At 37.8% G+C, this 20781-nt stretch overlaps 1 protein-coding gene across 2 annotated transcripts in view; it reads left to right on the top strand.

The window, feature by feature from the left end:
• LOC126354730 (uncharacterized) overlaps positions 1-20781 on the top strand; it is a 44211-nt gene that overhangs the window by 8607 nt on the left and 14823 nt on the right. For both annotated transcript variants that reach the window (XM_050004591.1, XM_050004592.1), the window contains one exon: positions 19264-19475. In XM_050004591.1, coding sequence (XP_049860548.1) covers positions 19264-19475 — 212 coding nt within the window. The remainder of the gene's footprint in view (positions 1-19263; positions 19476-20781) is intronic.

Below are 20781 nucleotides of genomic sequence, written 5' to 3'. Positions count from 1 at the left end.
GAGGGCAAAAGACATGGAAGATTGTTTAGGTTAGGAAGGAAGTGAGATGCAGAAAGTAGTAGATAAGTTCTGCCTAACTTGTCAGCAAATAACGGATGGTGGCCATAGCAGAGAGGATACAAAATGCTATATATATATATATATGGGAAAGAGAAATTTAAGTGTGATGAAGTCTTTTTTACAGGTATTTGTCAGAGTGTAGTCTTTGACAGGAGTGAATTGTGGTCAATAAACAAACAAGAAGAGAATAGAAGCTTTTGAAATGTGATATACAGAATAATGCTTGAGGATTAGATGGTATGTCGGATTACTAATGAGCTGATACTGAATTGAAATGACGAGAAAATAAATTTATTGCCTAACTTCATTAAAAGGAGGATTAGTTGATAGAACACATCCTGAGACATTATGAATTTATCAGTTCGGTAATGGAGGAAGCCCTTGGGGTGTAAAAAAAATAAAAAAAAAGTAGACAAAGTCAAAGTTTTGAGTACAGTCAACTGCTTCAAGTTGATATATGTTGCAGTAGTTAGGGATAGATGAAGAGATATTATTAAATTTTCCTCCCCAGTCATCAAGAGTTCATGTGGCCATAAGTCAAAACTGTTAATAAAGCTGATTGTAAGAGATGAAGAGATGTTATTAAATTTTCCTCCCCAGTCATTAAGAGTTCATGTGGCCATAAGTCAAAACTGATAATAAAGCTGATTGTAATCTATCTATTTCATGCACAACGGAAGCTTAGCTTCGAAAATGCTATAGTCACTTTACCAGAGCCCATTCATTTAATTTTTAGTTATTAAGTTGCTGTATTAGTTGAAGTTTATCTACACATTCTTTCTTGTTCCAAGTTTTGGTTTAGAACACATCCTATTTGGGTGTCTGATATTGAAAGTATCACTCATGTGAAATTCGACTTGCCTTTTTCTCACACGATATCCTGGAAAGCAAGTTTGACGTGGTGCCTCATTGCAGACTTAACAAAGATACAATGATCATACAGATTAGGTTCCATAATTGCATTTGGCTTGAAGATTTATTCAGTAATAGAAGGCAGTACATCGTCCTCAATGGCAAGTGTTCATCAGAGACAAGGGTATTGTCAGGAGTGTAACGTGAATGTGTGATAGAACTGCTGTTATTTTCTATATAAGTAAATGATCTGATGAACAGGAAAGTGTAATAGAATCGCTGCTATTCTCTACATACATGAATGGTTTGGTGGGCAGGATGGGCAGCAGTCTGTGGTTGTTCACTAATAATGTTGTGGTGTAAGTGAAAGTGCCAAAGATGAATGACTGTAGGATGATACAAAATGAAATGTTGCAGAATTGCTTTTATTTTGCCACAAAACAGTATAAACAGGTGATATTAAACTAGAAACAATGTAAAGAATACAGAATGTAATCAACTGCAACATGCATAATGATAGACAAAAATGTTCTCTGTTTTTTTCCAACTTAATGGATTTGTACATGCATTCTGACAACTGGTTAATGTGCTCACTATGGGATGTGACCACCTCTGGCATCAATACAGGCCTGATGACGATGGGACATGCTGTGAATGGTTTTATCACACTCGTGTTGAGACAAGAATTGCCCATTCTTCCTGCGGAGCTGCTCACAAGCCTTGGAGATTGATTGGTGAATGCTGACGGTATGCAACCCATCTCCATAGTGCATCCCAGACATGCTCCATGGGATTGAAATCAGGAGAGTGAGCAGGCCATGACATGCATGCAATATCTTCCATTCCCCAAAAAATATCAACCACCCGTGCTCTAAGTGGTCGAGCATTATCGTCCATCAATACAAAGTCACATGAGATCCCAAGATCTCATGATACCTGACAGCAGTTAAATTTTGCTGATTCACACATACATTTTCATGAAGAGGAGTTTGAGTGGCCCACATAATCCCTGCCGACACCATTAGGGATCCTCCTCGATATCGGTCTCTTTCCACAATGTCTGGGTCCCGATTTTGTGTTTCACGTGCCCTCCAGATGTGTATCCATTGAGAATCACTCTCCAGACCAAATTGAAAGTCACCTGTGAAAACAACATTGGCCTACCTTATGACCGTCCAGGTGCCATGTTTACAGTTTCACTCTAAACATTCCCTTCTGTGAAAACACACCAGAGGTAAACAGACAGAAGGTCTCCAACAATGAAGACCTCTCTGCTGAAGCCTTCTGTACAACATTTGCCTCGATACAACACATCCAGGGGATGCTGGGAGGTCACATGCCAGTTGCAATGCAGTGCGAAGGCAGTACTGTCATGCCCTTACAGCCAACTAACGGGCCACTCTTTCTGATTTCACACATGGTTGATAATATTCTGGTCTCTGGGATACAATTTCAGGCTCTTATAAACTGTCTCCTCATCCAAGAAACAACAGAACAATTCACATTAAGCCTTCAGGCTGTAACAGTTTGCAACACTCCTGCTTCAGTTCTTTCTATGATCCTTCACAGCAGAGCATCTATAGATGTCTTCTGTGTGCCATACTGCATGGTCTGTGACTGTGTACACAGCAGTTGTGAATGCGGGACTACCCTGCAAATACTATTAGGTAGGGCCTCTGACATCATTGCTCGCATGGTTGTCCATTGGTCAGAATACCATCTTCCCCGCAGAACACAATCATAAACACATCAGTTGACAGTTTGTATGATTATATCGTGAATTAGAGAAAGGACAGGGAAATGGCAATTTCTTGCTTTAGTTTTGGACACCAGTGTAGTTGTGATAAATGGGAGCCAGCTCTGAATGCAGAAAAATGTATGTTAATGCAGATGAGTAGGAAAAACAATCCTGTAATGTTTGCATACAGCCTAGTAGTGTGCTGCTTGACACAGTCACGTTGATTAAACATTGGGCTGTAACATTCCCAATTGATATGAAATGGAATGAGCCTGTAAGAATGATATTAGGGAAGGGGAACAGTTCACTTCAGTTTATTGATAGAATTTTATGAAAGTGTGGTTCATCCCTAACGTGCAGCCCATTCTTGAGTTCTGCTCTACTGTCGGGGATTTCTATTATCAGGTCAGTTTAAAGAAATACTAGAAAGCATTGCAGAGGCGAGTGAGCAACACATGAGTATTGTGGACATGTTTTGTGAACTCAAGTGGGAACTCTGGAGGGAACATTACATTCTTTTCATGGAAGACAATTGAGAAAATTTGGAGATCCAGCAGAATGACTGCAGAATGATTGTACAGCTGTCAACATACATTTTTTATAAGGACCACGAACATGAGAGAAATTAGTATGCATATAGACAGTCATTTAACCCTCATACTTTTTACAAGTGGAACAGGAAAAGGATATGACTAGTAATGGTGCAAAGTTTCCTCCATTACACGCCATATAATGGTTTCCGAAGTATGAATGTAGCAGTCAACCTGTTGCTTAGCCCAAGATATAGATTAGGTTGGAAGGTGACATGGTAGTTATGCTTTGGTGAAACTAACAAATGTGAATACACAAGTTTAGTTGTGGTGACATACTGATCTGTAGCATAGCCCGAGACCAAGTTAAGGTCGAAAGGTCAGTTTGGTTGTGCAAAGCAGTTCTGAAAGTTTCAGTTAATCCAGAGCATCTTACTCTACAACCTATAGCCTTATAAATGTATCTATGATTAGTTGTTTTCCTTACATTTCTCACCTGTGTAACTACTGTCTGTAATTAATATACTAAAATGCCATAAGAGGAAAAATAGGGCCATAAGAAAATTGAGGAAGAAGTAGATATGGATCCAATCTGTAATGTACCACAATGCTTGGGAGAAAAAGATGTAAACTCATATCATTCTTGTATTTGACTAGTTTAGATAGTGTCTTCTCATGATGTAGTTAAAGATAAACACTAGCATGGACTAGGATCATTTAATTGGATAAATCAATAAATATTAGGAATAGTTACCAATTATTCCATTAACACTGTGATGTTCACGTTGTCTCCATGCCTAATTCACAAAATTTTTCTCGTTCAGTAACAACCCGTTGAAAATATCTTTCAATGACTCTTGAGGTGTCTAGTATCAAAACCAGCCAAAACACTGAAGATGTATTTTTCAATCTGGATTATAAATCTCTGCAGACAATACATTGATGGTCACAGACATTTTCCTTTGATAGTTGCATCCTTAATGGTTTAATACGTTGTATTGTTTTGTAAAATCTGATTCATAATGAACAGATTTTTTGTTACTTTCAATTATGATTTGGCTGTTTTTGTTGCAATTTTATATATTTTTTTTTTAATGAAACTGTACACTGTTTAAATTCCAAAGTCTTCTGGAGAAAACAAATAAATGATAATAGTGACATTGCTGTTAATTTCTTTATAGTGATAAAAAAAGTATTTCAACATAAATGAAATAATAACATATGAAGAACATCATTAGAAACTGAGAATAATACAAAACAGAATTTGTCTCACTGAAAGTCTATTGTGTCTATTGAGGTCGAAATTAAGTGTGATAGTGAAGTTATCTGGTCGCATATAGCAAGTCTAGGTAAAACCAAGTTAATTTTTGGATGTTTTTACCAGCCACCTCTTTCTTCTGTGACAATTCTAGAGTCATTCAAAGAAATTCTACAGTCACTAGCATGTAAATACCCAGATCGTACAATACTATTGGACATGACTTTTACCTGCCAAGTATAGACTGGGATAGCTAAGGATTCGCAAAGTACTTTTGAACATGTTCTTTGAAAACTGTCTTGAGCAACTATGAGGTACTATCCAAAATTTTCGGGACTGGTGCTGCCATCTGTTGAAAACCTTGCCTTTGGACTAATGGTCACCATCACCCTGGAAGTAGTTCCCATCCGCACGTACACAACAGATAGTGCTATACACACTTTCACTGATCAAATTTTAAATGCTCTGGATAGTAGAACATCACCAATTGGGATTTTCTGTGATCTCTCTAAGGCTTTTGATCGTGTGGATCATGAAATCCTCTTAGATAAGCTGAAGTACTATGGAATGAATGTTTCAGTACACAGATGGTTCACTTCATATTTAACTGGTAGAATGCAGAAGGTTGAAACAGTAAACCCACATAGTACACAAAGGGCATCAGATTATTCAGACTGGGGATGTATCAAGAATGGGGTACCACAGGGTTCTGTCTTGGGGCCTTTATTGTTTTTAATATATGTTAATGATTTGCCTAATTATATTCATGAAGATGCAAACTTGGTTCTCTTTGCAGATGACACAAGTATTGTAATCAAGCCTAAAAAGCAAGAATCAGCTGAGGAAAATGCAAATAATGTTTTTCAAAGAGTTATTAGGTGGTTTTCCGCAAATGGACTTTCATTGAACTTTGAAAAAACACTGTACATACAGTTCAGTACAGGGAAAGGCATAACATCGGAAATAAATATAGAGTGTGGGGGAAAATCTTTAGCTAAAGCAGATTGTTCAAAATTTCTGGGTGTCTGTATTGATCAGAATTTAAACTGGAAGACACACATTGACAATCTACTGAAACGATTGAGCTCAGCTACCTATGCTATTAGTGTCATTGCAAATTTTGGAGACAAGCACATCAGTAAGTTAGCTTACCATGCATATTTTCATTCGTTGCTTTCTTATGGAATCATCTTTTGGGGCAATTCATCACTAAGAAAGGAGGTATTTATTGCACAAAAACATGTTATCAGAATAATGTCTGGGGCTCATCCAAGATCATCCTGTAGACAATTATTTAAAGAATTAGGGATATTGTCAGTAGCTTCACAATATATATATATACAGCCTAATGAAATTTGTTGTTAGTAACCCAGATCACTTCAGAATTAATAGCACAGTCCACAGCTACAATACTAGGAGACAGGGTGACCTTCACTACCATTCATTGAATTTGACATTGGCACAAAAGGGGGTGAATTATACTGCCACAAAAATTTTTGGTCAATTGCCAAACAATATCAAAAGTCTGACAGACAACCAATCGGCATTCAAAAGTAAGTTAAGGGAATTCCTGAATGACAACTCCTTCTACTCCATAGATGAATTTTTAGACATAGGCCAAAGAAATACAGTAAGTATTAACAATTGTACCGTATATAAGACTAACAATGATTATTTGGGATAAATGAATTTTGTGTACTTTGACACATTCCACATCTTTACGAAAGAATCGTGTTCATGATCCATGGAACAAGTAATATAACTAACTAACTAACACACCGGTCCCAGCACTTCTGCCACTGGTCAAACGTTTTCTGAAGGTCCTGTTCTTTGAGGGTGTTCATCACCACCAGTGATGGTTCTTTTGTTGAACCAGTGGCCTTTCAATTTGAGTTTAAGTTTTGGGAATAGCGCGAAGTCGCAGGGTGCCAAATCTGGTGAGTACGGTGTGTGGGGTACAACCGCCATGTTGTTTTTGCCAAAAAAGTCCTGGTGAGCAAGGGCGTGTGACAGGGTACGTTGTCGTGATGCAGCAGCCAGTTCCCTTGACATCAAAGTTTGAGCCATCGACGCTGCACGTCTTCATTGAGCCGTCGTAAAATGTCAGAGTTCTATGCGGAATTCACCGTTTGGTTGGGTGGGACGAATTCTTTGTGCACAACTCCCTTAGTATCAAAGAAAATAATGATCATGATCTTCACTTTGCTCTTCACCTGTCTCGCTTTTTTGGGTCCTGGAGAGCCAGGGCTCTTCCACTGGGACAATTGTTGCTCTCATGCTCTGTCCACCAAACACATGTTGAATCAATGCAAGGGTCTCCATAGCACTTTCCCTGAGATTCGCACAGAATTTGATACACACGCTGTTCTGTTCACGGATCCATCATAAAATCGCCACTCACCAAACACAAAGCATTACAGAGATCACTGTGGACATGCAACACGTCCTCGCAGCTGAATGCCACTCCGCACACTGACTCATCAGATATGCAGCTCTCGCCACCTAGTGGTGCAAAGATCTGCTACTCCTACTTTCCAGTCCCAAAAAATTTGGTTTCCACCTCATAGTTTGGCAGACCACACGATCAATTTAGAAATAGGGATTAGCGATCATGATGTCTTTATAGCAACTATGTTTAAAAACATTAATAGATCAGTCAAGAATGCTAGGAGAGCATTTCTGTTCAAAAGAGCAGATAGCATCTCACATAGACAGCGAAATGACATAACTTAATTGCAGTAAGATCAACAGAGAGGAAATATTGGCAAAGTTTAAGGAGATGGTAAATTATGGTCTAGAGAATTATGTGCCTAGTGAGTGGATTAAGTATGGAAAACATTCACCGTGGTTTAATAACAGAATTTACAAACTCCTGAGAAAGCAGAGGCTGTCACACTCTTGGATCAAAAGAGAACACACAAATGACGACAAGCAAAGGTTAGTAGAGATTTGTGTGTGTGTGCTTAACTTGCATTTATCACGAATCTCTCACCCAGCCGAAGTCCCAAGCGACTGGAAAAAAGTGCAGATGACTTCTGTGTATGAGAAGCAAAAAAAGAACGGACCCAAAAAATTATGGACCAGTATCTGTAACATTTTCTTTTTTTTGCAGAATCCTTGAACGTATTCTCAGTTGGCATATAATAAATTTTCATGAGACTGAGAAGCTTATGTCCATGAATCAGCATGGTTTTAGGAAGCATCACTTGTGTTAAACGCAGCTTGCCCTTTTCTCATATTATTCACTAGGAACTATGGATGAAGGGCAAAAAGCAGATCCCATATTTCTAGATTTGGGAAATATGTTTGACACAGTACCCCATTGCAGGCAGTTGGAGAAGGTATGAGGACATGGAATAGGTTCACAGATATGTGAATGGCTCAAAGACTTTGTAAGTTCTAGAACTAAGTATGTTGTCCTTGATGGGGAATGTTCATCAGAGACAAGGGCGTCATCAGCAGGCCCCAGGAAGTGTAATAGAATCACTGTTATTCTTTACATACATAAATGATTTGGTGGACAGGATGGGCAGCAATCTGTGGTTGTTTGCTGATGATACTATGGTGTACAGTAAGGTGTAGCCATTGAGTGACTGTAGGAGGATACAAGATGACTTAGACAAAATTTCTAGTCAGTGTGATGAATGGCAGCTAGCTCTAAATGTAGAAAAATACAGGTTAATGCAGATGAGTTGGAAAAACAAACCCATTGTGTTAGGGTATAGCATTAGCAGTATCATGTGTGACATAGTCACATTGTTTAAATATCTGGATGTAATGTTGCAAAGCAATATGAAATGGAAGGAGCATGGGAGGATTGTATTAGGAAAGGCAAATAGTCAACTTTGGTGTGTTAGGAGAATTCTAGGAAAGTGTGGCTCATCTGTAAAGGAGCCTTCATATAGGATGCTAGTGCGACCTATTCTTGAGTACTGCTCAAGTGTTTGGGATCTGTACCAGGTCTGATTGAAAGAAGACATCTAAGCAATTCAGAGGCGAGCTGCTAGACTTGTTACTGATAGGTTCGATCAGCATGCAAGTGTTACAGATATGCTTTGGGAGCTCAAGTGGTTATCTCTGGAGGGAAGAAGACATTCATTCCAAAGAACTACACTGAGAAAATTTAGAGAACTGGCATATGAAGCTTACTGCAGAATAACCCTACTACCGCCAACATACATTGCGTATAAGGACCATAAGTATAAGTTACAAAAAATTGGGGCTCATGTGAAGGCATATAGACAGTATTTTTCCCCCTCATTCTATTTGCTAGTGGAACGGGAAGTAAATGAGTAATAGTGGTACAAGGTACCATGCGCCACATACCATGAGGTGGATTGTGGAATACCGGTGTAGATTACATAAGGCATTTCACATGAACCGTTGATGCAGACTTGAGAGACCATGTTGGAACTCTCAGCACCAGTCCAAAGTGTTTCAATATTATTGTTTTGTAAAACAGAAATGACTGAAGATCTTCCTATGTTGGGCCAAAGTGTTTCTACAGGATATTTTTTTAACGCCTTTTGTTTTAGAGACAGGAAGAGTAATGCCTTTGATCACTGTGTGTGGTGTCATTTTAGCCAGCGTTTTTCCTCTTTTTCCACAGTCTTTGGTACTTTCCAATATCAGTATTATAAAATGGTAAGAAACCAATGAATATGGAAATTAGTGCAAAAGATTGGTGTTACCAGTGTAGAAATGAAATATTATGACTTCAAAGAATATAGAATACAAGGATTATTTTTTCTAATCGTATGGTCACATTGTTGCACAATATAGTAACACAAGATTCCAGACAAAGATGCTGTGACATGAAGATTGTTATTTGTTCCTTGACATGGCCAACTATGAATTTACTGCCTGCAGGGCTTGGCTCATTCTAACAAACAGTTCAGTGCTCTATAACACAAGGACATGGCTGATTTTGAAACATATTCTTGTTTCAGCTGATAGTGATATACTTCTACTTTAAACTCATTTTCGCAAACTGACTTTGGCAGTTTTGATCCTGGGTGCCCCATTTAGTGCTAGAGTTGACAGTGTTGTCATTAAATACAAATAATGGGAGAGAGAAAATTAACAGCCCATTATATGGTTGGACTCGAAGAGGCCACATTTAATGATTGAATTGGCTGGTGGTGGTGGTGGTGGTGGTGGTGGTGGTGGTGGTGATATGGTTGAATAAGTAAAAATATTTGATCAACAAATATGTGTTATATAAAATTCCATCACGGCTTTCAGTTCTTCTTGTACATCATCACATTTCTTTTTCCTAGCTAAGACTCCTTTCTGCTTGATGTACTCTCATGGGTTTTCATTATAGCAACTACTAAATCAATTTGAGAATGTAATGTAACAGATATTAATTGTCTTCAAATGATTTGCTTTTGTGCATAGCTCCACCGGTAGGTTTAAGAGTGATATTTTATTGCCTGTCATCAAAGGTTGTATGTCTTACTAATATATTATTATTATTATTATTATTATTATTATTATTATTATTATTGCTCATCATGTTGTGACATGTTCAGAAAGATGCTTTGTTTTTAAAAACAAACACACCACTTTTTAATTTGAGTTTAGTTCTCTTATTAAGACCAGATGATGATGGGTACGAAACTCATTAAAACATTGGGACAAGACGACACCACCACTCGGCTGATAACCTGAGAAGAATTCATTATACCAGTCTGTCACCACAACCAACATTTCAAACAAAATTGTAGGAGTTAAATAAAATATTGTCAGTGTTCCGTTCTGTCTTTGATTACACACATATGATGGCACTGTCCACATCATTATTATGTCGTGTTTCATAGCTGAGATCTTATACGGTAGGTTCAACCCACCCAGAGTTCCTGATGGCAAGTATTGTTGTTCTAATGAAAGTTGGCAAAGGGAGATATGGGAATCATTCTGGAACTGCAATTAAATATGTAGTTGGTGAGTCATAAAACAAACTATGTGGCAAAATGTGAACTTAAATACAAAAATAAAAAATGATTCCTGGAGAAACATATAACAGCAAGAAGACAATGAAGTTAAACTTTCTGTGGGTGTCATTTTTTGTGTTAGCTGTAACTTTATTGGAACAAGTTTTAACTAAATGCCACAAATAGTGGTGTGAAGAATATGTCGTTAACTTTTCCTATCTTCGATGAGCATAGTGCTTGTAGAATGTTGAAATCTAATCATCCTGCTGCTGGATCTCTCTGGTTTTGCACATTGTGAGTCAATCCCTGTTTGAGGTTTAATCAAATTTTCAGTTTTCGTATGACATTTGCTAGCATAGTTCATGACAGCTTTCATTATGAACATCAACAGGATGAAAGTTTAATAATAATGGAACAACACGTAAAATAATGTAGGGGTAACCACTCACCTGTAGTGGAGCATAGAGCATAGAACCATGTAACAGAAAACAGCATCACATTAGCTTTCAAGTTTTTTCTTGTAAGAGTAGACACACACACACACACACACACACACACACACACACACACACACACACACACACACACACACCCAGGGCTGCAGTTTGAGTGATTATTGATTATCAGTTACTGATTATTGAAAGGGAAATGGAAGGATGCATGAGGTAAATAGGGTATAGCAGGATTGGAGGGTAGGGCATTATGAGATATAGAGAGGAGAGGAAAGTTATTTTTCTTGTGTGTGTGGGGGGGGGGGGGGGGGGGGGGGAGGAAAGGAAAGTGGAAATGAAGAGTGGGGAAAGGGAGAGGGGAAAAGAGAGAGACAGAGAAGGCAGTATACAATTTGAAAAGAGACAAGAATGATGTGGAGAGAAGGGAAAAGGTTAGTTGATGCACCAGGAAACAGGTTAGTGGAAATTTGGGACGGGGATTGGCCACCACTCCCCCACCCACCGCCCCCTCCCCCGCTGTCAATATGGGCATGTGGTCCCAGCTCCCCTCATTCTGGACTCGCATTCGGGAGGACGACGGTTCAATCCCGCGCCCGGCCATCCTGATTTAGGTTTTCCGTGGTTCCCCTAAATCGCTCCAGGCAAATGCCGGGATGGTTCCTCTGAAAGGGCACGGCCAACTTCCTTCCCTGATCCGATGAGACCGATGACCTCCCTGTTTGGCCTCTTCCCACAAACAACCCAACCCCCGAGCTCCCCTCCCTGTTTTCAACTCTGTCCCCTCCCTGTCTCCCTTTATATTTCCACCTTCCTCTTCTCCCCCCACCCCTCGCCACTCTGCGCACACACACACACACACACACACACACACACACACACACACACACACACACACATATATATATGTATATAGAGGGAAACATTCCACATGGGAAAAATATATCTAAAAACAAAAATGATGTGACTTACCAAACAAAAGCGCTGGCAGGTCGATAGGCACACAAACAAACACAAACATACACATAAAATTCGAGCTTTCGCAACCGGCGGTTGCTTCGTCAGGAAAGAGGGAAGGTGAGGGAAAGACAAAAGGATGTGGGTTTTATGGAGAGGGTAAGAAGTCATTCCAATCCCGGGAACGGAAAGACTTACCTTATGGGGAAAAAAGGACAGGTATACACTCTCTCTCTCGCGCGCCCACACACACACACACACACACACACACACGTCCCTGTAGCTACTCTACCCCAGTCCTCTCTTCCAGTTGCTTTCTTCCACTCCTTTTAGCCACTTGTTCCTTGGTCTCCTGCCTTCCAGCTCCATCTTGTGCATGTTTCTACAGATCCTCATCTCCTGTAATCAGTCCAAATCCCCATACCACCTTAATCTTCTTTTTTTCATTCTTCTTTTATAGAGATATCTCATGTGTTAATTCCGTAATCCATTCGTTTGCCATCATTTCCAATATTGTTACATGTATTAGACTTCTCAAAAACTTTATCTTTATTGAAACTTCCTGACAGGTTAAAACTGTATGCCAGATCAAGACTCGAACTTAGGACCTTTGCCTTTCGCGGGTAAGTGCTCCACCAACTGGTCTACCCAAGCATTTGTTTGGGTAGCTCAGTTGGTAGAGCACTTGCCCGTGAAAAGCAAAGGTCCCGAGTTCAAGTCACAGTCTGGCACACAGTTTTAATCTGCCAGGAAGTTTCAAATCAGGGCACACACCACTGCAGAATGAAAATCTCATTCTGGAGTCATCTTTATTGTTCACACCTTACTTTTCCCTTTCCCTTCATGAGCGAGTTTCCGCATCATACAAAAGAATTGGTGTATAATATGTTATGTATGTTAATTTCTTACTTAGGAGATTTCTTTGTTCCATATAACTTCTCTCACACTTCTCTTCTCATGAAGCAATAGGCATGCTTTGTTGATTCACCTTTTATCTCTTGGTTATTTCCTCTGTTTCTTGTACAATTTACCTGCCAGGCATCCCAAACTGTTCACTGTTTTCAGTTGCTCCTTACTCAGTATCATGTTTATTGTGGACAATCCTTTTCTTCTTGTTGTGACCACCAGCTCATGTTTCTTTGCTTGAATTTTTGGCCATATTCTTGTCCATCATTTCCCCAGACATGTAATTGGTTTTGTATTTCCTTCTCATTGTTCTCCCATACTATCAGATAATCAGCAAACAACATTGTTGTAATTTTGCCATCTGTCTCTCCTGCCACTTGGATTATTGTATCATCCACCACCCCTATAAAAAATTAAGGAGATAGTGCATTTCCTTGTTTCAGAAGATTAAAAAATGTAGACCTTTGCCTTTCTTATAATAGGTATTATTTTAAAGTTTAATATAATAATGTTTAGAACTGTTGTATATGCACTTAACATCATAACACACAGAAGCTTACTCTGCCTGTGCTTAAAAGAAAAGTCAAACATTCTGAAAAGGACAGATTGCTGCTCACCATCTATTGGAGATACTGAACTGCAGATAGGCACAACAAAAAGACTGTTAAACAAGTAAGTTTTCAGCCAAAAAGGCCTTCATTGGAATATGTACACACAAACTCTCATGTAAACAGAACTCACACACACTAATTCCAAAGAAGGCCTTTTGGCCAAAACCTTTCTCGTTTGGTAGTCTTTCTGTAGTGCCTATTTGCGACTGACCATTTCTGCAATATGGTGAGTAGCAATCTATCTTTCCATAATACTGTCCTTATACCATCCTGGATTTTCCATTGTTAGAAAAGTAGACAATTTTATAGCCGCAAAATACACCTCGTAGCGGTCACAACAGTAATAGTTATAGGGTAAGTATCCTGAAAACCTCATGAGAATATAGATATCAGAACCCTCAAGCATTATTTCACCATCCAAGAGATTTCAGTTTGTACAATGTAATGATGTGCAATAATTTTGCTCCTCTTGAGAAGCTTGTTATGTGAAAGTATACACCTTCTTTGCATAAACCGCATGAACATTTCATCATTGAATTTCCTGTTATACTATCTTGTTGTCTGCCTTCTGATGATTGTTTATCCAGTCCTTTGTCTACTATCGCCTAATATGTATCATTTGTTTCCTGTCATGATTTAGCAGTAATTTCGTTGTGGAGTTTTTTTTGTTTGGTAGTAGTTTATGTTTTTAAACAGAACTTTGTAATACCTGCAGGAATTTTGTAAGAGGTGAATAGTGTGTACTTTTTTTCCAAGTGGTGTAAGCAGCAATCAGTTATTCAGTTGTTTTCTTGATGGTGACCTTATAAATTACTTACACAATAAATTGACAGCCTTCGTGTTTGACTGTATGTCTACCTGATGGCAAATGTGCCATAATAGAAGAAAGTGAATGTGTTTTGATACCCCACAGTGTCTTTTAGACAATTGTTGACCGTGCTTTTTGTGTACTCTAATTGCAAATCACCCTAACAACCACCACCACCGCCACCATCTTAAGCAGCAGTATAGAAAAGGGATGCAGTGGTTAAGACCCTGGACCACATTTCAGGGAAGCAGAGTTAAAATCCCTGTATGACCACTCAGATATAGGTTTTCAGTGGTTTCTGTAATTCAGTTGAAGTGAATTGTAGCATAGTTTTTTTAAAGAACTTCTTTCTTCAGGGTGTTGAATGAAAACCGCTACCAGTCACAATTGAAGGTATTTATTTACAGCACGACCGGTTTCAGGCTTTTGCCCATCTTCAGGTGCTTACATTCAGAAACATGTGACGTTCAATGATGGAGTTCACTGCTTAAATAAAAAGAGAATATGATAACTAATAAAACCGAGCGAACCAAATGCAAATGAGAAGTGGTTTATCCGAAAACTATTCCTGTACTTTCATACAGATGGATTATCCATATTGTTGTCACGCTAATCTTGCAGTTTTTGGTCTTGTGTTCGTTCTTCTTCATATAAAACTTTTCAATTTCACTTATTGTTTTGATATAAACAGTGAACTCCATCATTGAATGTCACATGTTTCTGAATGTAAGCACCTGAAGATGGGCAAAAGACTGAAACCGGTCGTGCTGTAAATAAATACCTTCAATTGTGACTGGTAGCGGTATTCATTCAACACCCTGAAAGGAACAGTCACGTAGTTCATCTGCATCCTGAAAATGAGTAAACCTCTGTTGACTCCAGACAAAAACCGCTCAGAGGACTGTTTAGAATATGTGAAGCATAATCTGAAAGACTTCTGGATGTAACCTAGACGTTTACCCATGATTATACTTTGGAGACACAACTACACTCAAAATTTAGCGCTGGCAGTGTTAAAGTATGCTGAAAAATAAAAACTTTTATCAGTGTTAGTATTTCTTTTCAGCACTTGCAGGATATCATCACATTTGATTATTTGGAAAAGGGTTGAATGGTGAATGGCTTTTAACGAACAGTTTTATTGGACCATTCAGATGGTCACATGAATAAAAAGTTACACATTGGTCATGGCTACGGGAGAAATGCTAAAACCGGGCTTCAAAATGATTTTATACTCACTCTGTTTCCAATATTTCACCCAGTGCATTTTATTTTTGTTTCCTGACCTCAAATATCTTTTTCAAGGCAAACGGATATCTATTGAATGAATAGGCTACCTTTGTTGTAAATGAGTGTGTACACAATTGGAAACAAATGTTTTTCTGACAAAATAAATAAAAGCAGAATCTCACAGAACCAAATGTTTGATGGAGATTATATTGAGAAATAAGTTGGTCTTATTGAAAAGTTATTTAGTAATATTTTTACCAAACTGATCAGGCCATAATTGTGTACTGAGAACAGCTGTTTTTCCATCATGTTGACTGGGCACCTTCCCTCAATGCCTCTACTGCTAATAGGTACTGCACTTCTCATGATAGAGACTGTGCCCTTCACTAGACATAGGAAAACGTGGTTCAGTTCAGCCTGGTAGTGGTACAGTCACAACTCAACTTCATTGTACCTTCACATCTGAGTAACATGTATGTGCAGCAGTAGACAAGGAAACCTGGGTGTATTGTCTGATGTGGTGAAGGGGGGAGAAAGGATGTCACACAGTTTAATGCTGTAGATTTCTTTTTGAGGGCACATGTAGAGAGTATCATGCACTTGACCTCTATTGACACTATGTAACTATTATTTGTCAAATATTTGCGGTTGAACAAATTCAGAACGTTGTATACTCAGCTGGGTTGCTGATTCTATTTTTATGCACAATATTTCAGTGACCAACTCAGTCATCATCTTCAGGCGCTACCCACTGTGCTGTTGTGTGTACTCGGTGCCTGGACTCTGACCACAACCAAACTGGAAGTGTTGTTGGTGTTGCACCGCTATTTATAGCCGAGTTCAACTCCTGGTACCTACCATACCCTTTGATACTGATTTGTTGCATATATTTTTTTTTTTTTTTTTTTTTTTTTTTTTTTTTTTTTTTTTTTTTTTTTGAGCCCACACTGTTACCCTGTGAAACCCACATCATTAAGTCACACTGACAAAACAAGGGAAATAACAAATTCAATGGAGTCTTCTAGTTTCAAAGAGTATGATAATGATTGTTTTGATGTATTAAATATGTCCAGATTCAGAAAAATACTTTGGTTTACACCTTATGTAAAATGTCTGCTAGGGTAATTGTAATAAATAACTCATTTTGTTGGCCATTAAGACATGTCTCTACCAGTATGATTATTTAAATGACATTTCAGAAAACATGTTGCTTGAAAAAATACTTTTGGTTCGATATAGCAAATGTAAATGGTGTTAAAAGGTACTGGTCATACCTGTTTATTACCCCCCGCTCACTGTAACATGTGTAACACTTCAGATATCATGTTATATGACTTAAAACAATGTCGAAAGATGCTGCTCAGTGAATAGAAAGCGACCACCTCCTTTTTAGATATGTTGTTTATGTCGAAATGAGTAACCTAATTCAGTTGTCAAAAGTTATAAGACCTTGTATACTACATTCTTGTAGAATTTGTTGTAGTAGTATTATTGTTGTTGTTGTTATCATCATCTTCAGTCTGAAGACTGGTTTGTTGCAGCTCTCCATGTTACTCTGTCCATTGCAAGGCTCTTCATCTCTACAGAACTACTTCAAGCTACACCCACTTGAACCTGCTGACTGTATTCCAGCCTTTGTCTTCCTGTACAGTTTTTACCTTCCACACTTCCCTCCAGTACTAAATTGATAATTTCTTGATGCCTTAGGATGTGTACTATCAACCGATCCTTCTTTGAGTCAAGTTATGCTATACATTTCTTTTCTTTCCAATCCCATTCAGTACCTCCTCATTAGCTATTTGATCCATCCATATAATCTTCAGCATTCTTCTGCAGCATCATATTTCAAAAGCTTCTATTCTCACCTTTCTGAAGTGATTATCATCCAATTTTCACTTCATATACAAGGCCCAAGAGCACCTTAGCAAAAAGACTTCCAAACACTGAAATATATATTTAGTGCTAACAAAGTCCTCTTTTTCAGAAATGCTTTTACGTTATGCTAGTCTGCATTTAATATCCTCTCTATGGTGGTAAGTTAATTATTATCCCCAATTTAGTTATACTTTTGTTTATTTTGGTAGTACTGTCATTTTGCATTAATGACGCATGCTTTGTGTATTTGTTGTTATATCTTTGCAATTTTCAAGCTGCTAGGTTAGTTTCATTATTGCTGCCATGCTGTTAATCATGGCTGCTCCACTGTCTATTTGCACCAAAGAAGAGCTCTGCCTCCCCCCTTTCTCAAGTAATGCTAACCTTTCATGTCCATCAACTCTTATGATTGCAGTTTGATTTCTGTAATGTACATAACTTTTCGCTGCCTGTGTTTTTTTTTATACATGTTAATTTCAGAATTTCAAAGAGTATAATGTTCAAAGAGTATATTGTTACAGTCTAACCTGGATTTTCCATTGTTTGAAAGAGTGTATTCCAATTGACATTGTCAAAAGTTTCCTCTAAATCCACAAACTGTATTAACATAGGTTTGCCTTTCTTCAACCTATATTCTAAGATTAGTTGTAGGATCAGTATTGCCTCAAAGGTTCCTACATTTCCCTGGAATCCAGATTGGTTTTCCCTGAAGCCGGTTACTACTTCTTTTTCCAAATTGTGTAAATAATTCGTGTCAGTACTTTGCAGTCACTAAGTTGACAACATGATTTATTAAAATGATAGTTCAGAAATATTCATATCTATTTGCAAATGCTTTCTTTGAGACTGGTATTATTACATTCTTTTTGAAGTGTGAAGGTATTTCACCAATCTCATATATCTTGAATACGAGGTGGAATGATTTTGTCGTGGTTGGTTCTCCCAAGCATCATAATAATTCAGAGGGAATTGTCTTTGCTCCAGTCACTGTGTTTCAGATTAAGTCTTTCAGTGCTGTGTCAAATTCTTCTGAGTATCATAACTCCCATAGTGTAGTCATATACTTCCTATTTTTTTCTGCAATATTGTCTTCAAGTTCATTTCACATGTATAGCTGTTCTATTTATTCCTTCCACCATTCAGCATTCCTTTTTTTGCTTATTACTGTCTTGCCATCAGAGCTCTTGATCCTCATACAGCTGCTTCTCTGCATCCCTATGGTCTCTTCAGTTTTCCTGCAAGTAATGTCATCTTTCTCCTAGTCTTGCATACTTACACAGCCTTGCATTTGTCCTCTAGCTATTCTGCTTAAACATTTTGCACTTGATGTCACTCTAACTTTTTAGATGTCTGTATTCCCTCTAGTGTGCTCCCTTTAGTGCATTTTTGTATTCTGTCTTTTTGTTAGGTATAGTCACTATGTCGCATGCTACCCAAGAAGTTTGCTTGTTTGATTCTCTGCAGCCTTCACTATTTCATCACTCAGAATTACTCATTTGCCTTTTTTCCTATTCCTTTTCCCTGTTTCAGCCAACCGTTGCCCAGTATTCCCTTTGAAACTTTTGAGAACCCATTTTTCTTTCAGTTTATCTGGGTGTTGCTTCCCCAATTTTCTACCTTTCAATACTGTCTTCATCTTAATCCACAGTTCACAAACAATAAATCATGATCAAAGTCCACAGCTGCACTTGGAAATATTTGCAGTTCAAAATCTAGTATTGAATTCTCTTTGTTAATCAATCTGAAGCCTTCCAGTATCTCCCATTCTGTTCTAAACAGATTGTGGTATCTTTTTGGGATAATATTCAATAAGCAAAATACCTCTTGTATTTCCAAACCATTTTAATTTGCGTAAGTCTTAGCACAATTTCCCTTTTGTATTCTGTGGTAAATTTTTTGTATTTGATTTTTAGAATGTGTACTTCCATTAGTGAAGCTAATTGTAAAGACAGTGAGAGTTGACATATTCTTTGTTAATGCAATATTTTATTACAGAATGATAATGGTGTCTCTTGGAACATTTCTAAATAATTAAATTTTTTATTCTTTTTAGCATTACTTAAAAGTACACGCAGAGAAGATGTACCTTTGTGAAAAATGTCACAAGGGCTTTTCGACAGAGACTGCTCAGAGGAAGCATATGAGAACTTGTGGGATGAAATTCACATGTTCATGCAATTTCTCTTATGAATCGTATGAGGCACTGCTGACACATGCCAAACGCCATCGACATACATTTGATGAAAAATTCAGGTTTTATGGGAAGTTAGTATCATTTACATATACTTTCTTTCATTTAAAAATTAAAGCTCGTAACTGATGCTTAAATGTAAAAAAATGTATAAAATGCCTATGATAGGTTCTGGTAAAGCTGGCTTAGAGAAGTGTGTGTTCTGTTTATGACTGCATAAAGTTGGTTCTTGAGAATTTTGAAAATGATTCAGCATCATATTTTCACATTGCTGTCGGTCTTGCCATGCATTACATTTTAAGGTAGTATTTCATAGCTATGTCTAGTATTTTTAAGTATTGTTGCATAGTGACAAACATGGGGATTATTTTATTGTGTTATATTAATGATTCTATATTATTCTGTTTTTTATGTTACGCAAAAATTTGATAGGACAGTAAAAAATTATCCTTTTAACCAGACATAAATTTAAGCCAAAAAATTTGCTGTTTGTAAATTGTGTTGACAAAAGATTTAAGGACCTCTGGACGAGCTGTAGAGATAGCAACTCAATTTATGGAATTTTTGTTATGCTGTTTGTGTACCCATTGTTTTCCTTACTCTGGGAACTGACTTAACAATCTGGTTATAGGAGAAACCATCTGTTTAACATTGACTTCTAGCCATTTGTAATTTTCTTTCAAAAGTTATTATCAGTACTGAAAGAAGCAATAAATTGACAAAATGAAATTCAAGAACTGATTTTAGATTTAAACCCAACAAATGGAATTTAGTCTGACCCTTACTGTCTTAACCACCAAAAGCTGCTGAGCTGATTTTGATGGAATTTTCACTGAACTCATGTATCACATACACTTTGTTTTAACCTGGTTGGATTATGGAAAACAGCATTGTAATTGTAGTAACTGATGATATTTCCAATATATAAATGTCTATGGCCCATATGAGGATTTTTTCAAATACAAGTTTCTATATTTGTTCAAATTAACATCTTTTCATGGATTATTTTATTCTGTTGGTCTAGTTAACTTGCATAATATTCACCAGTCAGTGCTCTACTCCTTACAGGATTGAAAAGACCATTTTGCACAGGCCATAATCATTCTGGAAGATGTAACTGACTTCCACTCACTCCTTGCATGATTGTTGCTTAGTTTTTGGTGTGAAGTGACGGACCCTGTACATTATAACGGATTGGCACATGAAGTCAGTTATAATGTTTTTCATTAACCCACATATTCTATGTAAATTGATGGTGGAGGGCGAAGGAGAGAGAGAGAGAGGGAGAGAGAGAGATCGAGAGAGAGAGAGAGAGAGAGAGAGAGAGAGAGAGAGAAGGGAAGAAATTATTGATGTCAGGTGCATCGAGACTATATGTGG

This window comes from Schistocerca gregaria, chromosome 3 (assembly GCF_023897955.1).
Source record: "Schistocerca gregaria isolate iqSchGreg1 chromosome 3, iqSchGreg1.2, whole genome shotgun sequence".
Lineage (NCBI taxonomy): Eukaryota > Metazoa > Arthropoda > Insecta > Orthoptera > Acrididae > Schistocerca > Schistocerca gregaria.
Note: the sequence above shows the minus strand (reverse complement) of the source record. Positions and strands in the feature narration are given on the sequence as shown.